The sequence below is a fragment of the Panthera onca genome, chromosome B3 (assembly GCF_046562875.1).
Source record: "Panthera onca isolate mPanOnc1 chromosome B3, mPanOnc1 haplotype 2, whole genome shotgun sequence".
In the NCBI taxonomy this organism is placed as follows: Eukaryota; Metazoa; Chordata; class Mammalia; order Carnivora; family Felidae; genus Panthera; species Panthera onca.
In genome coordinates, this window is record NC_138344.1 from 136,594,615 (window position 1) to 136,608,607 (window position 13,993).

The following is a 13,993-nucleotide window of genomic DNA, read 5'->3' on the forward strand; positions in this document are numbered from 1 at the left end:
TACCCACCTTCCTGCACGTGGGGAAGGCGCCGAGCCCAAGACAAGTGCTTGACGTCTGGTAGTGACTGTGTTTATCTCCAGATTGAGGCCGAGCTCAGTCCCCTCCTGGTCACAGAGGTTGTAGAGGGACCCTTGCTTGCTGAACACCAAGATGGCGTCCCTAGGCGATACCTGCCCCCTCCCACCCCCGCCACCCCGTCTCCTCTGCCAGCTCCACACCCCAGCTCACCCACAAAACCTCTGGGTCGTGGCCCTACCCGGGACTCCTCGGTATTAGGAAGCCGCAGCCGTGGGGACCTTGGGAATGAAATAAGGGTTGAGCCAGCACCTGCCCCAGCATCTTGGAAATGCTCTTGAAAGGGTGGGGCTGTGCTTCAGAGCCCCAGTTTCAAGGTCGAAAAGGGCAGTCCAGACGAGGCCACGGAAATCCTAGATACGGCCCTTTTGTAAGAGCCCTGACTTTGAAGTTGGCGACCTGGGCCCTCGGTCCCACTTTGTCCCTAATTTGATGCTTGATTCTGAAAAGTCCACTCATCTTTTCGAGCCTCGATGCAGTTGTTAGTGCAGAGAGGGGACCGTTGTGACACGGTCAGCCCCTCTGGGTCCCACCAGACTCTCACCGTTGAACGGATCTGGTAAGCACTGCCCAGGAATCCGGCAAGCACGTGGGGCTGTGGGGACCTTAGGCTCACACGACACTCCCCCCGATGTAGAGCTAAGGAGACAGAGGAATCAGCCCGGAGAAAGGGATGTTTGCCAGAGGGTGTCCCTTTCCCTGTGTCTGGAATGCCAGCAGCGGGTCGCTCCCCTGGGGACCCGGTGCCACTGCAGGCAAACGGGGGTCTGTGTGGGGCCGCTGGGGAAGCGAGCCCGGGTCAGAGCTCAGGTGGCTGTCCCTGCAGCCTGCCTGTTGGCTAGAATACTCACGGGACAGGACAGGGCTGGGCCAAGGGGGGGCGGAGTCAGAGCCCGACTGTGGTCAGCGACAAATGCTGGTTCCTGCCCCATCGGCTCTCTGCTTTACACTGAGCGTGAGGGACTGTCACCTGCGCTGTGTGCACGCTCGGCCATGGGACAGGGTGAGTACAGATGGCGTGGGCAGACGGAGGGCCCGGGGGCGTGAGGGTGTGCGCGGAACGTCGAGGACAGGAGGCTGGGGTTATGGGATTTGGAGGGCTTCAAAGCTCTGGTGCTGTCCCAGAGTGAACAGGAAAATTCCCCGCAGTGGGGGAGAAGGAGCCAGGGCCTGTGTGCCCCTCTCCCAGCTGTGTGAACTCGGGCACGACTCTAAATCTGACTGCGCTTCAGTTTCCTTGTGGGTGAGATGCAAATGATCACATCTTCTGCGTGGCGACCGTGAGGGCCCAGTGATACGGTAGCTTTCACCCGGGAGTGCCTTTATCCCCAGGGCACGTCTGGCAACAGCTGGACACATGTTTAGTTGGCACAACTGGAGAGAGGGCTGTGTTGGCATCTAGCGAGTAGAGTAGAGGCCGGGGGCGCTGCTAAACCCCTTACAGGGCACGGGACAGCCCCCACGACAAAGAATACCCCGGCCTCTAATGCCAACAGCGCCGAGGCAGACAAACTCAGAAATGACGTAGTGGGGACAGAGTGTGTGGCACACAGGCGGCTTCCCCGGAGGCCGTCGCTTTTCTCTCTTGTTTTCTGTGCCTGCAATCTCGGACCTTTAGCAATCACGAGAAGCGATCACGTACCCTTTTACCTGTTTCCCCGTGTTGGGGCCGCCCTGCCCGGAGGGCTGCCTCCCAGAATGACCACAGTGGCTCCTCGAGGGCCAGACGCCGTTTGGCTGTTGGTGAAATAGGCAACACGTAGACACAAAAGGAGTGTGATTTTCAGTGTTTCTAAGGACGGGGCCCTTGGCAAGAAATGTAACCATAAAAGGGGACGACGCACCCCTGACCAACGTCCCCGTTCACTGATCAAGAAGCCACAGCATGAAGAATAAGGTGGTGGGCGGGGCGGGGGGGGGGGGTCAGGACGTGGTGGTTGTGGTGACGGTGGTTTCGCAGGTGTGCAAGGTAAATAGGAGTGGCTTCTCGTAAGGCAGTCGCGCCTCAGGAAAATGGTCTTAAAAAAACAAAAAGGAAACAGAAGGTGAACAGCAGGGTGGGAGGTGTTCAAGGTCACCTGGCAGAGTTACCCTGGGGCCAGGAGGCCTCAGCCCGGCTCCGCGTCCAGCGTGTGCTCTAAAACCTCTGAGCCACAGAGAAGGACTTCACTCATTCATTCATTCATTCATTCCACAATGGTGTCTGAGCACCATCGCTTGACTGCAAATCTCACAGCAAGAGCAGGTGTCGATGCGGGTCCTGCCTGTTAGGAGCACATGTTCGAGTCGGGGAGAGAGGCCGGGACACAAGAAGGCACGATGTGGGGTTGCATTTCCATCACTGATGGAGCAGTGAGCGAAACAGAGGGGCCGTGATAGAGAATGCTACTGCAGAGGAAGGGCCAGGCAAGGCCACGGCATCACCCAGAAGTGGCATTCAAGCAGGGGCCTGAAGCCCAGGGAGAAGCTGGCCGTGGTCAGGGAGGCTGACAGAGGGTTCCAGGGGACAGCACGGCATGCAAAGGCTCAGGACTGTGACGGGGCTTGTCTGCTGAGCTGAGAACTGTACCCAGAGGACACACATGAGCAAGGACAGAGCAGATCAGGCTGAGGCTGGGGACAGCCGGGCGGAGCCAGACCACACGGGGCCCGGTGGTGATCGCACGGATCGGCTAGGTCCTGCCCCACACACGGAGGGTGGCAATGGCACTCCTAGGCGGCAGGGCGCTGAGACCCAGTCGGGGACTGAGGGAGAATCCTTCAGATGCCGTGTGTAGAATGGGTCTGGGGGCAGGAGGAGGTGTGGGGTGGTCGGGGCGAAAGGCGGCAGGTTTTCTATAAGGACGTGGCAGGGAAAACTGGGAGAGGCAGGCAGGCGGAAGACCCGTTCTGGAGCTAGAAACCGACAAGCCTTGCAGGTGGTCTGGGGATGGGGAGGGAGGTGAAGAAAGTTCCCTAGGTCACTGCTCCCAGGAAGCTCTCCTGTCCTTAAGCATCCAGGGGAGCCTGGGGTTTTTGTCTTTCCCTCCCTGCCTGGGCTCTCAGTCGTACATCTCCCTTTTCAGCGGACAGACCTCCTCAGCCACACCTCCCACCGCAGAGTCCAAAGTTGACCCGGTAGGACTTTGTTGCCTAACCTTTGGAGTAAATGTAACAGATTTCGAATCCCTGGACGGTGGGCTCCATGGGAGGACTTCCTCAGCACCCGCCCACCCCCTGCCCTCACCAGCCGGCTCAAGTCACTTTGGCCTGGGATGCCAGATGAACTTGATTGATCTGCCCCCCTCCCTCGGACCCGTGGGGCATTTCTGCAGAAACACTGGCATCAGGAGGGGCTTGGCCAGGCCCGGCTCCGGTCTCCTGGCTGAGAGCTGGTCTCCCAAGAGCCAGGCTCCCAGGACCCGAAGCAGACTCACCCCCGGGTCCAGGTTGGCATGAAACTCTGTCAACTCTGTCATTTCCACCAGAGGCCCAGCCGCGGGATGGCACAGCCTGGGCTTAAACGTAAGAAACATGAAATGAGCACCCCGAGGCCTCCACTTTCTCGGAAGCGATCTCTCTGACCCTCTGTTTCCTCTTCTGTACCAATGATGAGAATGACACCGACTCTGTGTTGCTGTGGAGGCGTAGAAATGAGTTAATACAGGTGAACGGCTTGCGAGAGACCCCGGGAAACTCACCAGGACCTACAGGGGAAGAGGAACGAGAGCTGTTACTTCTTAGAGCCACGAAAGGAAGACAAGAGGCAGTGTATCCAACAGACACAGGAATCTGGATTCGAATCCTGGTTCCATCATCACTCACCGGCTGGCACGAGCTATTCCATTTTGCTAAGCCTCAGTTTAGTCATCTGTAAAACGGTGCCCATAATGTTCACTTTTGTTGACGGTTGAATGTAGTGATATTTGTAGAGTGGCCTTTCTAAATACTGGCTTTAACAAAAGATAAGAGTGGGCCCAAATGGAGAGAGGTTTCTAGGTCCCCACCTGCAGTCTGGAGGAGAGTGAGTGAGGCTGGGGTCCCCTCCAAAGAGACCCCACTCCCCAGGGAGACTCTGTGGGCTCTGGCCCATCAGGCCTAGACCTCTGGTGTTTGTGGGGGGCAGTGGAAGGAAGAAGGTTTACCGGCCACAGTAACTGACAGACCTTGAGTTATTTGTAAAGAAGCTGAGGCCCAGAGAGGGGATGCGACTAGCCCAAGGCCACCAGGCAGGCTGAGGGACAGGAGGCCAGAACTCTCCTGCGGGAGTCAACTGCCTCTAGGCCCCATCCAAGCAGGAAACTCCTTCTGTGCCTGCAACTATTCTTTGAAGGCCTTTCTTTTAGGGTGATCATCAGCTCGGGGTTAATCTTTGATAATAAGGGGGAGGAGAGCTGTGTATCTTGTCCACCAGGATCTCGCTACGATGATGGTTCTAACACTTTGCAGGAGGGATCATATGGTGCTGTAGAACAGACTGTTTTAAAGGGCCCCGAGATTAAACCACCCGTGTCCTTGAAAGACTGGCATTCTCAGCATGTAAACAGTAAGGGAGTGTCAGCCTGGGAAGCCCGGACCCTGTTTCTTAATTATCTGCAGATTAGCAGCTATTGTGGTGGCTGCTGAGGCCGGGAAGACAAGGACTGTGACACAGAGAGTCTGTGACACAGAAGGGGGGGCCAGGGATGTGGGGAAACCAAATGGCATGGAGGTTTAGAGCATCGGCCTTGAGCATCAGCACCGGGTCTGGGCCCACGCTTTGCCACTATCAGCCAGTGACTCAACCTCTCTGGGCTTCAGATTACCCATCTGCAGAATGGCGCCGGTCGAGGAACCAAAGGCTGCACTCTTTGGTCCCGGGTGGCCGCAGCTTCCGCGGACGGAACATTCTAAATGGGCTTCCTTTATGAGCTCAGGGGCAATTTGGAGGCCAGGGTTGGTGAGCGCGGCCTGCTCGAGTCGCTGGGCTTTGCTCAAAGACAACGGCCGCCCAGGTCCGCCTGGCCCAAGCTGACTGGCGCCGCGGCCACCACCTCAGCGGGCCACTTTGCACGCGATGTCCAATGCAGATGTTTGGGGCCCTTTGGGGGTTGGGTTTGCGTGGGTCACGGGACTCCGGCAGGGCCCTGAGGCTGGGGACCTGATGACATGGTGTCCGAGGGGGGAGAAGACCCAGCTGGAGGGAGTTCTCACCCCGGAGGAAGGCTGTCGTCAGCGGTCAGGCAGGCCGGCGCGAGAGCGTTGGGAGCGCGTACCCCACGCGCACAGCAGAGGAAATGGGGACCTCTGGTGGGGGGGGTGGCTTGCACCAGGTCCGTGCGGGGCCCTGCTGCGACACTTCAGGCATGTCGAGTCCTTAAAGCCCCCAGCCACGGCCGACACGGGTAACGTCATCACCTCCGTTGTACAGGTGAGGGACAGTGGCACGGGGCCGTAGGTGACCTGCTCCAAACCACACTCACAAGAAGCAGCCGGGCTGAGACTTGAGCCCAGGAGGCTGGGCTGCAGGGGACTGTGAACACAGGGGGCTTCGGGAGGCCTCTGGGGCACAGGAAGCGCTCCTGGTTGGAGAGGAGGGGTCTAGGTAGATGGACCGGAGGGAGGAAAGGGGGAGGAGGGACTGAAGACCCCCCAGGGCCCACGTAGGGGGCGGAGGAGACACAAGAAACGAGGGCGTCCTCGTCTGGGGACGGAAGGAAGGAGATAGGTGCCGGCCGGGCCGCCACAACAAAGCACCACAGAACAGAAGGTTCCTGTCTCGCTGCCTGGAGGCCCGAAGTCTGAGGTCAAGGTGCCGGAGAGGCCGGTTCCTTCTGAGGCCCGTCTCCTCGACTTGCAGACGGCGGTGTCCTCCCTGTGTCCTCCCGCGGCCTTCCCTCCGTGCGTGTGCGTGTGAAGCTGTGTTCCCATCTCTTCTTCTCATCGGACCCCAGTCAGATGGGATCAAGGCCCGTCCACAGACATCATTTTGACTTAATTACCTGTTTAAAGGCACTTTCCCCAAATACAGTCAAGTCCTGAGGTGCTGGGGGTTAAGACCTCAACCCAGGAGCGTGGGGAACACAATTCGGCCATCACAGAATAGGGGGGGAGTCTGGGTGCTCACATTAAGAGGGCAGGATTTCCTCACAGGGGGGTGGGGTGGAGGGAGCGGGGGAGGGGCTCTGATGAGGAGCAAGGTTGGCCGCAGGGTCCTAGAGCAGCCCCCGGGGGGGAAGGAGAAAAGGGGCCGATTGGCATCCGCGTGGTCACGAATGAGCCTCTGGAGCCTGGCCCCTGCCCGCCATGATGTTCGATGTCCATTTGCTGAGCGAACAGGGATAAATCCAACAGTTCTGAGGGGTCCGTGGGGCGTAGTTGGTCTGAGTTTACGGAAGGACCATGAGGCCTTGCAAATGCTACCCCCAGGGGACTGGAGTGACAGTCACAGGCCACTTTGGAAGCAGGCGTCTCGTGCCGTGGCCCTCTCAGAGATGCTGATCAGCAGAACAAGGAGCGCCGTCCAGCCCACATCCCCCCCCCCCCCCCCCCCGTAACGCGCACCCTGGTGTGGATGAGAGCATTCTCGCCCCAGTGGCCGGCCCCCACCTCGGGGCTGCACCCTCCGCCTTCTCCTTCCTCTCCCGCCATGAGGCCCCCACATCCCTCAGTCTCTGTCCTCGAGCCCCTGTGGCTCTTCTTAAACCCTCGCTCCCAACCTCACGGGCTCGTCGTCTCCGTGGATGCTGTGCGCTGGGTGGTGACATCTCTGGGGTACCCGCCTTACCCGCTTCCCCCCAGTCTCCTCTCTGAGGACACCTTCCCACTTTCCCTTTCAGGACGGGACTCAGCCACAATGCCGCTCTGCCTCCTCTTCTGCCTGATGTTCCTCAGCCCGCCCGGGGCCACCCTGCACCGCCACGGCTCCCGGGAGACAAAGAAGAGGGTCAAGGAGGAACCCGTGGTCAGCACGGTGGCCCCCATGAGCGGGGACTTTGCCTTCGACCTCTATAGGGCCTTGGCTACAGCTGCCCCCGACCAGAACATCTTCTTCTCCCCTCTAAGCATCTCCGTGTCCCTGGCCATGCTGTCCCTGGGGGCCCGGTCCAACACGAAGGCACAGATTCTAGAAGGCCTGGGCCTCGGTCCCCAGATGGGCTCAGAGCAGGGGCTCCACAACTCCTTCCGCCAGCTGCTGGGGGAGCTTGCCCGGCCCAGAAAGGGCCTCCGGCTGAACCTTGGCAATGCTCTGTTCATCAGCCCCACGGTGCCCGTCCAGGACACCTTCCTGAGTGCCGCGAGGACACTGTACCTGGCAGACACTTTCCCCGCGCACTTTGGGGACCCCGCGGGGGCCCAGAAGCAGATCAACGACTACGTGGCAAAACAAACTGAAGGCAAGATTGTGGACTTAGTTAAGGACCTGGATAGCACTGAGGTCATGGTTATGGTGAATTACATTTTCTTTAAAGGTAAGACCCCTGCGCTCGAGCCTGAACTCTCTCTTTTCTGCTGCTTTGGTCAAGAGAGCACCCTGTTCCCACACATACAGGAGTGGGCGTAGATTTAGTCCCTTCTGGCGCCTGTTGACAGAGTGAGGCCAACAAGCAGGAGAGGGGAAGCCAAGCATCTTTTTATGGTGTAAGGTGATGTCAGTGACACCAGGCCGCTGTTTCCTCCACTGAGGAAGTGCTGGGTCCTGTCCATGGGCCCCGGTCCCTAGCATCCACACTGGTTCTAAAGCATGAGATCGCCATGGCCACCGTACTGCTATTGAGGGCAGGACCGTGGGTCTTGCGGGGGCCTGGAATACCTTCCCTTGGGGAGCGTCTTCCTCGGGGCCATTCCCTCGGCCAGAGAAATCTGTCAACAAGCACCTGTCCCTTTGGAGAGTCTTCTCCCCGCTTCCATAACAGCTGGTCCCTCCCTGACATTTCTCAGGGACACCCCTCCCCCACTCGGTGCTCACGTCTGCTTCTCCTTCTATACGCTGAGCCCCTCGGTGCCTGTATGGGGCCTGGCTGAGGGTGGGAAGGCAGGAGTGGGTAGAGGAGGGGAGGGGAGGGAGAGAGGAAAGAGGAAACTAGTTAACCTGTTAAACACCTCCCCTCTTCCGATGAGCACGGATGGCGAACACCCAGCTGGGATTCCAAGATTTCTTGTCCCCTAGTGCAGGGCTCTCTCTATGACACCAGGCTGCAGGGGACAGGTGTGACAGAAGCCGAGTGGGGCACTGGGGTGGGTTCCGTATTTGATGACTATGAAGAAGATGGAAACAATTACTTATATCCCGTTGATGCAAGAGTGCAGGAATCAGACAGAGCAGTAACTCTACCTGAAGGCTTCTCAGTAGGAAGAATCATGTATTTCCAGGAACCTTACAAACCTCCCTCCCACACTTAGATCAAAATCCACAAATGGGAAAAGAGCGGAGAACGGAATAACTCAGCCAGATAGAGTGTCGCTTTTTCAGACGTCCATATTTTTTACCCTCTTCCCTTGGATGTTTGACCTCGAGTAACATCAGAGAATCAAACAAACAACCTTAGCGGTTAAGGGCCTCCGAAGACATGGAAACCAGCCTCCTGGCTCTGCACACGCAGGAGGAAAAGCCCCACAGAGAGTTCAGGCATGTCTCCAAAGTTCTAGAAAGGCGAGCCTTTCTTTCCCCAGGGTTCGGCGGTCACCGCCACCGAGGAGGCTTCGCCGGGGAGGGTGAGGTCTGTTTGAGGGAGGCGTTTGCTGTCTCTGGGCTTTTCATCTGTGGCTGAGAATTGGTCCCTTTTTTCCATGTTAATATTTAGCTAAGTGGGAGACGAGCTTCGACCACAAAAACACTCATAAGCAGGACTTCCACGTGACTTCGGAGACGGTGGTGCAGGTGCCCATGATGAAGCACAAAGACCTGTATTACTACTTCCTGGACCGGAGCCTCTCCTGCCGGGTGGTGGGGGTTCCCTACCAAGGGGATGCCACCGCCCTGTTCGTTCTCCCCAGCCAGGGCAGGATGGGGCGGCTGGAGAATGGACTGAATGAGAAGACATTGAGGACGTGGCTCAAGATGTCCACAAAGAGGTATTCCTCAGATGACGTGGGGCCAGCCTGACCCTGCACATGGCCACAGAGACACGGGGGGGAGTGGGAAGGACTCCTCCCAGCCCAGGGGCTGCCTCCAAGCCCAGGGAAACCACGTGAAGTCCAAGCCTCCGGGGCCCTGGCCCAGCTGGAGGGAGCAGGGCCGGACGCCCAGTGTCCCGAGGGTGCCATCGGAGTGGGCGGGGAACTCTGGGGGCATCCCAGGTCCCAGTGCAGAGTGGGGGGGGGCTCTAGATGGGGGGCTGAAGGGTCATTATGAAGCTGAGGGGAGATAGCGGGGATGTGAGCTCAGTGAGCCGATGCTCTGGAAGAGTCTAAGAAAGTTCCTCTCCTCTTTCCAGGCAGCTTGAGCTCTACCTTCCCAAGCTCTCCATCGAGGGCTCCTACCAGCTGGAGAAAGTCCTCCCCAAGCTGGGCATCAATGACGTCTTCACCTCCCATGCTGACCTGACTGGCATCACCAACCACTCCAACATCCAGGTGTCTGAGGTGAGCTCCGAAGCTCCTGAGCCCCTGCTTTCAGAGATTTCTGTTCTATTCTATTCTATTCTATTCTATTCTATTCTATTCCTTTCTACTCCACTCCACCCCTCCCATTCCATTCCATTCCATATTTTCCCTCTCTCTTTCACTCTCCTCTCTTCCCTCAAGAAGCAAGGGTACCATTTGTGTCTTACCCTGTTTGCAATGTGTCTTAGGGGAAGGAGCCCCCCAGGGAAGCCATCAAAACTAAGAATTAGGTGCTACCTCCTTTACTCACTAGCTGTGTGACTTCCAACAATTGCGTGACCTCTCTGAGCCTCTTTTCTCTATATAAAATTGGAGGCCCAATCACATCCCTGCTGGGAGGTGCCATGAGCATTCAATGGGAGGCCCATGTGCAGTCACCTCCAGGCACAGATCCTAGCCACACAATCGTCCCGTGTGCTGCCTGCTTTGGGGCGCAGCCGCATGGAGACTTTGACGGTGACCCCACAGGCAGAAGCTCTGTGGGCTCCCGTGATGGTATCTTCCAGCCCCGGTGGCTCGGTGACACCCGATGTCTCCTCTGCAGATGGTGCACAAGGCCGTGGTGGAGGTGGACGAGTCGGGGACCAAAGCGGCTGCAGCCACAGAGACGGTCTTCATGTTCAGGTCGGCCCCAGTTAGCCCTCCCAGGGTCATCCTCAACAGGCCCTTTATCATGCTCATTGTAGAGAACTTCACAAACATTCTCTTCCTTGGCAAAGTGGCCCACCCCTGAGGTGGGTGTTTCCCCTGAAAGGCCACAGGCCTCCGTAGTGGCAGGTGAAGGCTCTGTGGCATCTATCCGCTGGGAGTTGATTCACACGGGTTTCGTTTCCTTGACTACTGAAGTTTTTACACGTAATAGCACTGATACACTGATGATTTGCTTCTTCTCACACAACCGCAAGGCGTGGGGGTGCCTTGAAGAAGAACGTTCGGTCTTGCCCTCGCCCTTCATCAGCGGAGTCTAGCACTGAGGCCCAGAGAGGTTGGTTGACTTGCCCAAGGTCACACAGCATGTTAGCGATACAGAGGCGCCCACAGCCCAGGCACCTGACGCCCAGCCCGGTGCTGCAAAGCTCTGTGGGATTGCTGCGGTTCACATCTCTACCAAGAAACGTATTTCCAAGCCCGGTCCTCCACCTGCTAGTAATACGGGCTATCAACTCATCCCGGTTTAAAATCCATCATGCTTCCCGTGCGTGGTTGCATTTATCTGCTGGAGAGAACACTGAAATGGGAGTCCGGAATGGGGCTTCTGTCCCAGCTAACCAGCTGTGGGACATAAGGCTAATAGTGTCCCTCTCTGGGCCTCTATTTCCCCCATAAACACAACGCAGGGTCAGCTCAAGGGCTGAAGGCTCCTTGACATCGTATAAGGAGGCTGGGGTGTTCCGTGCCAGTCACGGTGGATTTTCATACATTCAAGTGCTACTTGTCATTGAAGAAAAGCCAGTGGACCGCAGGGTGGAAATGGCCCATCACAGCACCAAACCATCCTGTGGCTTCAGTCACAACCTCCTGGAGTCGACTGGGGGCGGGAGGATGGAGGCCTGTTGCAAATACTAGAGGGAGAAGATACTGGTGACTGACAGTGCGTTTTAGGGTCAGAAATAACAATAAAGCATTTTGCAAACACTGGATGTCCGACGGAAGTAACTCTGGGAATGGAGACACTAGCCCCCGGGGACACTTTGCATCTGTGAGCTCCTGAATCCCTTGACAGCCCTGCACAGCGTATCAGGGCACCCATTTCGCAGACAGGACATAAGGGTTTGCCCCGAGACCCAGGACGGTGAGAGGCTCAGGCTCTGGGACCTGGATGGCGCAGGTGTTGGCTTATGGCAGGACAGATGGCTGCGGCTGGCCCCAGAGCGCTCACCTGCCTCTGTGTTTCGAACTCAGGACAGCGCTTTAGGATTGGGCCTCCTCGTGGGGTCACGCCCACTCCTGTGTGCCTTTCCCTTGCAAAATGCATTTTCTGCCCCGGCAGACGTTTCTCTCACTGCCTGCCCTGCCAGTCCAAGGTCAGGGGTAGGCCCTGCCTGGCTGATGAGTGTAAGGCCAAGGTCCAGCGTTGTCTAAAGGTCACTGGGCACATGGCCACCAAACAGGTACTGTGTGCGAGGTTGGGATGGGCTCCGGGGCCGCTGCCTGTCACTGCTGAAGCTCCCCGCTGACCGTCATTGCGGGCCACGTAACTCCATTGTCTCGCGATCCTGGGATCGTTGAACAAATGGTACGGCAACTGAGAGACAGAGAGAGACAGAGGAAGGGGGCGGGGCGGGGGGAGGTCAGGAAAGCTCTCTCCGAACAGGTGGTGCAGAGCTGGTCTGGAGGAGTAAGTAGGTCTGCAACACACGGCAGGCTGGGCGCAGGGGTGGGACTCCAGCAGAGGGAAGGGCTGGGGAATGGCGTTGAGCGAGCTGCAGAGTGTGGGAACCGCGGGACTTCAGTCGCCACCAGTGCAGGCGCTTGCGGTCGGGCCCCAGGGACCCGGACCACCAGGCTGGTGTCTGTTCTCTCTCGTTCCGATTTCAGGGTCGTATGAATACCCAGGCCACACCCTGAGCGCCCCCTGAACCCCTTGTGTCCCTCAGGCTCCCACCGGCACGTAAGCGCAAGCCCCCACTTAGCCCTCTAGGGGGCGCGCGCGCACCCAGACACCTGCGCCCCCGGAGCCCCGCCAGCCCTTTCTTCTCTTGGCCTCGTCCATCCTGTCTGGTGAACTAAGGGGATGAATGGGTCTGCGGGACCTCACATGCAGGCATGACCGTCCTCCTCGGGACCCTCTTTCTTAGCCACTGTGTTAGGCTGCCAGGGCCGTCGTAACGAAGTACCACGACCAGGGCAGCTTAACAGCAGAAATTAATGTTCTCACAGTCCTGGAGGCTGGAGTCTGAGATCCGGGTTCCTCCTGAGGCCCCTCTCCTTGGCTGGGCTCGCAGATGGCCTCCTCTCTTTGTGCCCTCACATGGTCCTCCCTCGCGGTGTACTAACCTCCTCCTCCGTCTCGCGGCCTCCACCGGTCAGACTGGATCGGAACCCACCCTACCGGCCTCACTTTAACTCAATCCCCTCTTGAAAGGGCCTTCCTCCAAGTACAGCCACATTCTGAGGTGCTGGGGGCTAGTTCAACAAATGAACTTGGCGGGGGCCACAACGTAGCCCGTGACAGTCGCTTACCTTTGAGTCGCTTACCCTTGCGACCCCCCTGCCACCAGAATGTGGAGGACCATGCTAAGCCGAGGACTCCTTCCCCCACCTCTTCTGCAGAGACTCAGACCAGAAAAATGACCCTGGGCTCCAAGAGGAAACACTTCCCACCCAATGAGCAGCCCTGCCCATCCTACTCTTGCTTACTTAGCTCTTTGACCCAAAGGCCATTGTTTGTGGGTGCTGAAGGGGACTCGGGCATGGAAGCCGTACAGGGGCACAGCGGTGCGTCCAGCAGACGCGGGCTCTGGCCATAACCAGGTAAACAACCAGATAAATAAGATTGTAAACTGGCGAGGACAATTTGTTCGTCCACAGGTGTTTACTGAATGCCCATTGTGTATCTGGAACCATCTGGGGTGTTGGAAATAAGCAAAGAACACCACAAAAGTCCCTGCCCCGGTGGGGCTCCATTCTTGTGTGGACAGGCAATAAAATAAAAAAATAACAAAGAATAAAATAGGAAAGAAGAGTAAACAATGCATGTTCGTTGGTGTTAGGTGCAAAGGAACCTGAGCTTGATTGAGCAACTTGCTTCTACAAACAGAGCCCAGGGAGGGATGGGGAGTCATGGTCAGTGGAGAGATCTGACGCCCGCTACCCTGACTAAGTGGTCAAAACCCTAACCTCCAACTGGATGGGGTTGAAGGTGGGGCCCTTGGGAGGTGATTAGATCACGATGGCGGAGCCCCCATGAATGGCATTTGTGTATACACGTATATTTTTTAAGTTTATTTATCTATTTATCTACTTTGAGAGAGAGAGAGAGAGCATGAGAGAGAGATGGGAAGGGGCAGAGAGAGAGAGAGAGAGAGAGAGAGAGAGAATCCCAAGCAGGCTCCATACTGCCAACACAGAGACCCACCCGGGGTCTGATCCCATGAACCGTGAGCCAAATCAAGAGTCAGATGCTTAACCGACTGAGCCACCTAGGCGACCAGCAGTTTGTGCCCTTATAAGAGGCACCGCAGAGAGCTCCCTCACTCCTTCCAGTGGGACAGCACGCCCAGAAGCCTGTGACCGGGAAGAGGGTTCTCATCTGACCACGCTGGCCCTGATCTCAGACCTCCAGCCTCCAGAAGTGTGAGAAGTACATTTCTGCTGTTTACAAGCCGCCGTCTGTGGTCTTCTGAGCAGCAG

General features: G+C 57.5%; 1 protein-coding gene across 2 annotated transcripts; it reads left to right on the forward strand.

Annotated features, from left to right (window-relative positions):
- The first annotated feature begins 959 nt into the window (after window positions 1-959).
- SERPINA5 (serpin family A member 5) lies at window positions 960-11,275 on the forward strand. Of its 2 annotated transcripts, none has more exons than XM_060620667.3 (5): window positions 960-1,079; window positions 6,874-7,506; window positions 8,839-9,109; window positions 9,472-9,619; window positions 10,185-11,275. In XM_060620667.3, exons 1-5 carry the CDS (start codon window positions 1,070-1,072, stop codon window positions 10,371-10,373), a joined length of 1,251 nt encoding a protein of 416 aa, XP_060476650.1. In that variant the 5' UTR covers window positions 960-1,069; the 3' UTR covers window positions 10,374-11,275. The 2 variants fall into 2 exon arrangements, with proteins under 2 accessions (XP_060476650.1, XP_060476651.1); XM_060620668.3 differs by having other exon boundaries at window positions 966-1,079; window positions 6,886-7,506.
- Window positions 11,276-13,993: the final 2,718 nt, after the last annotated feature.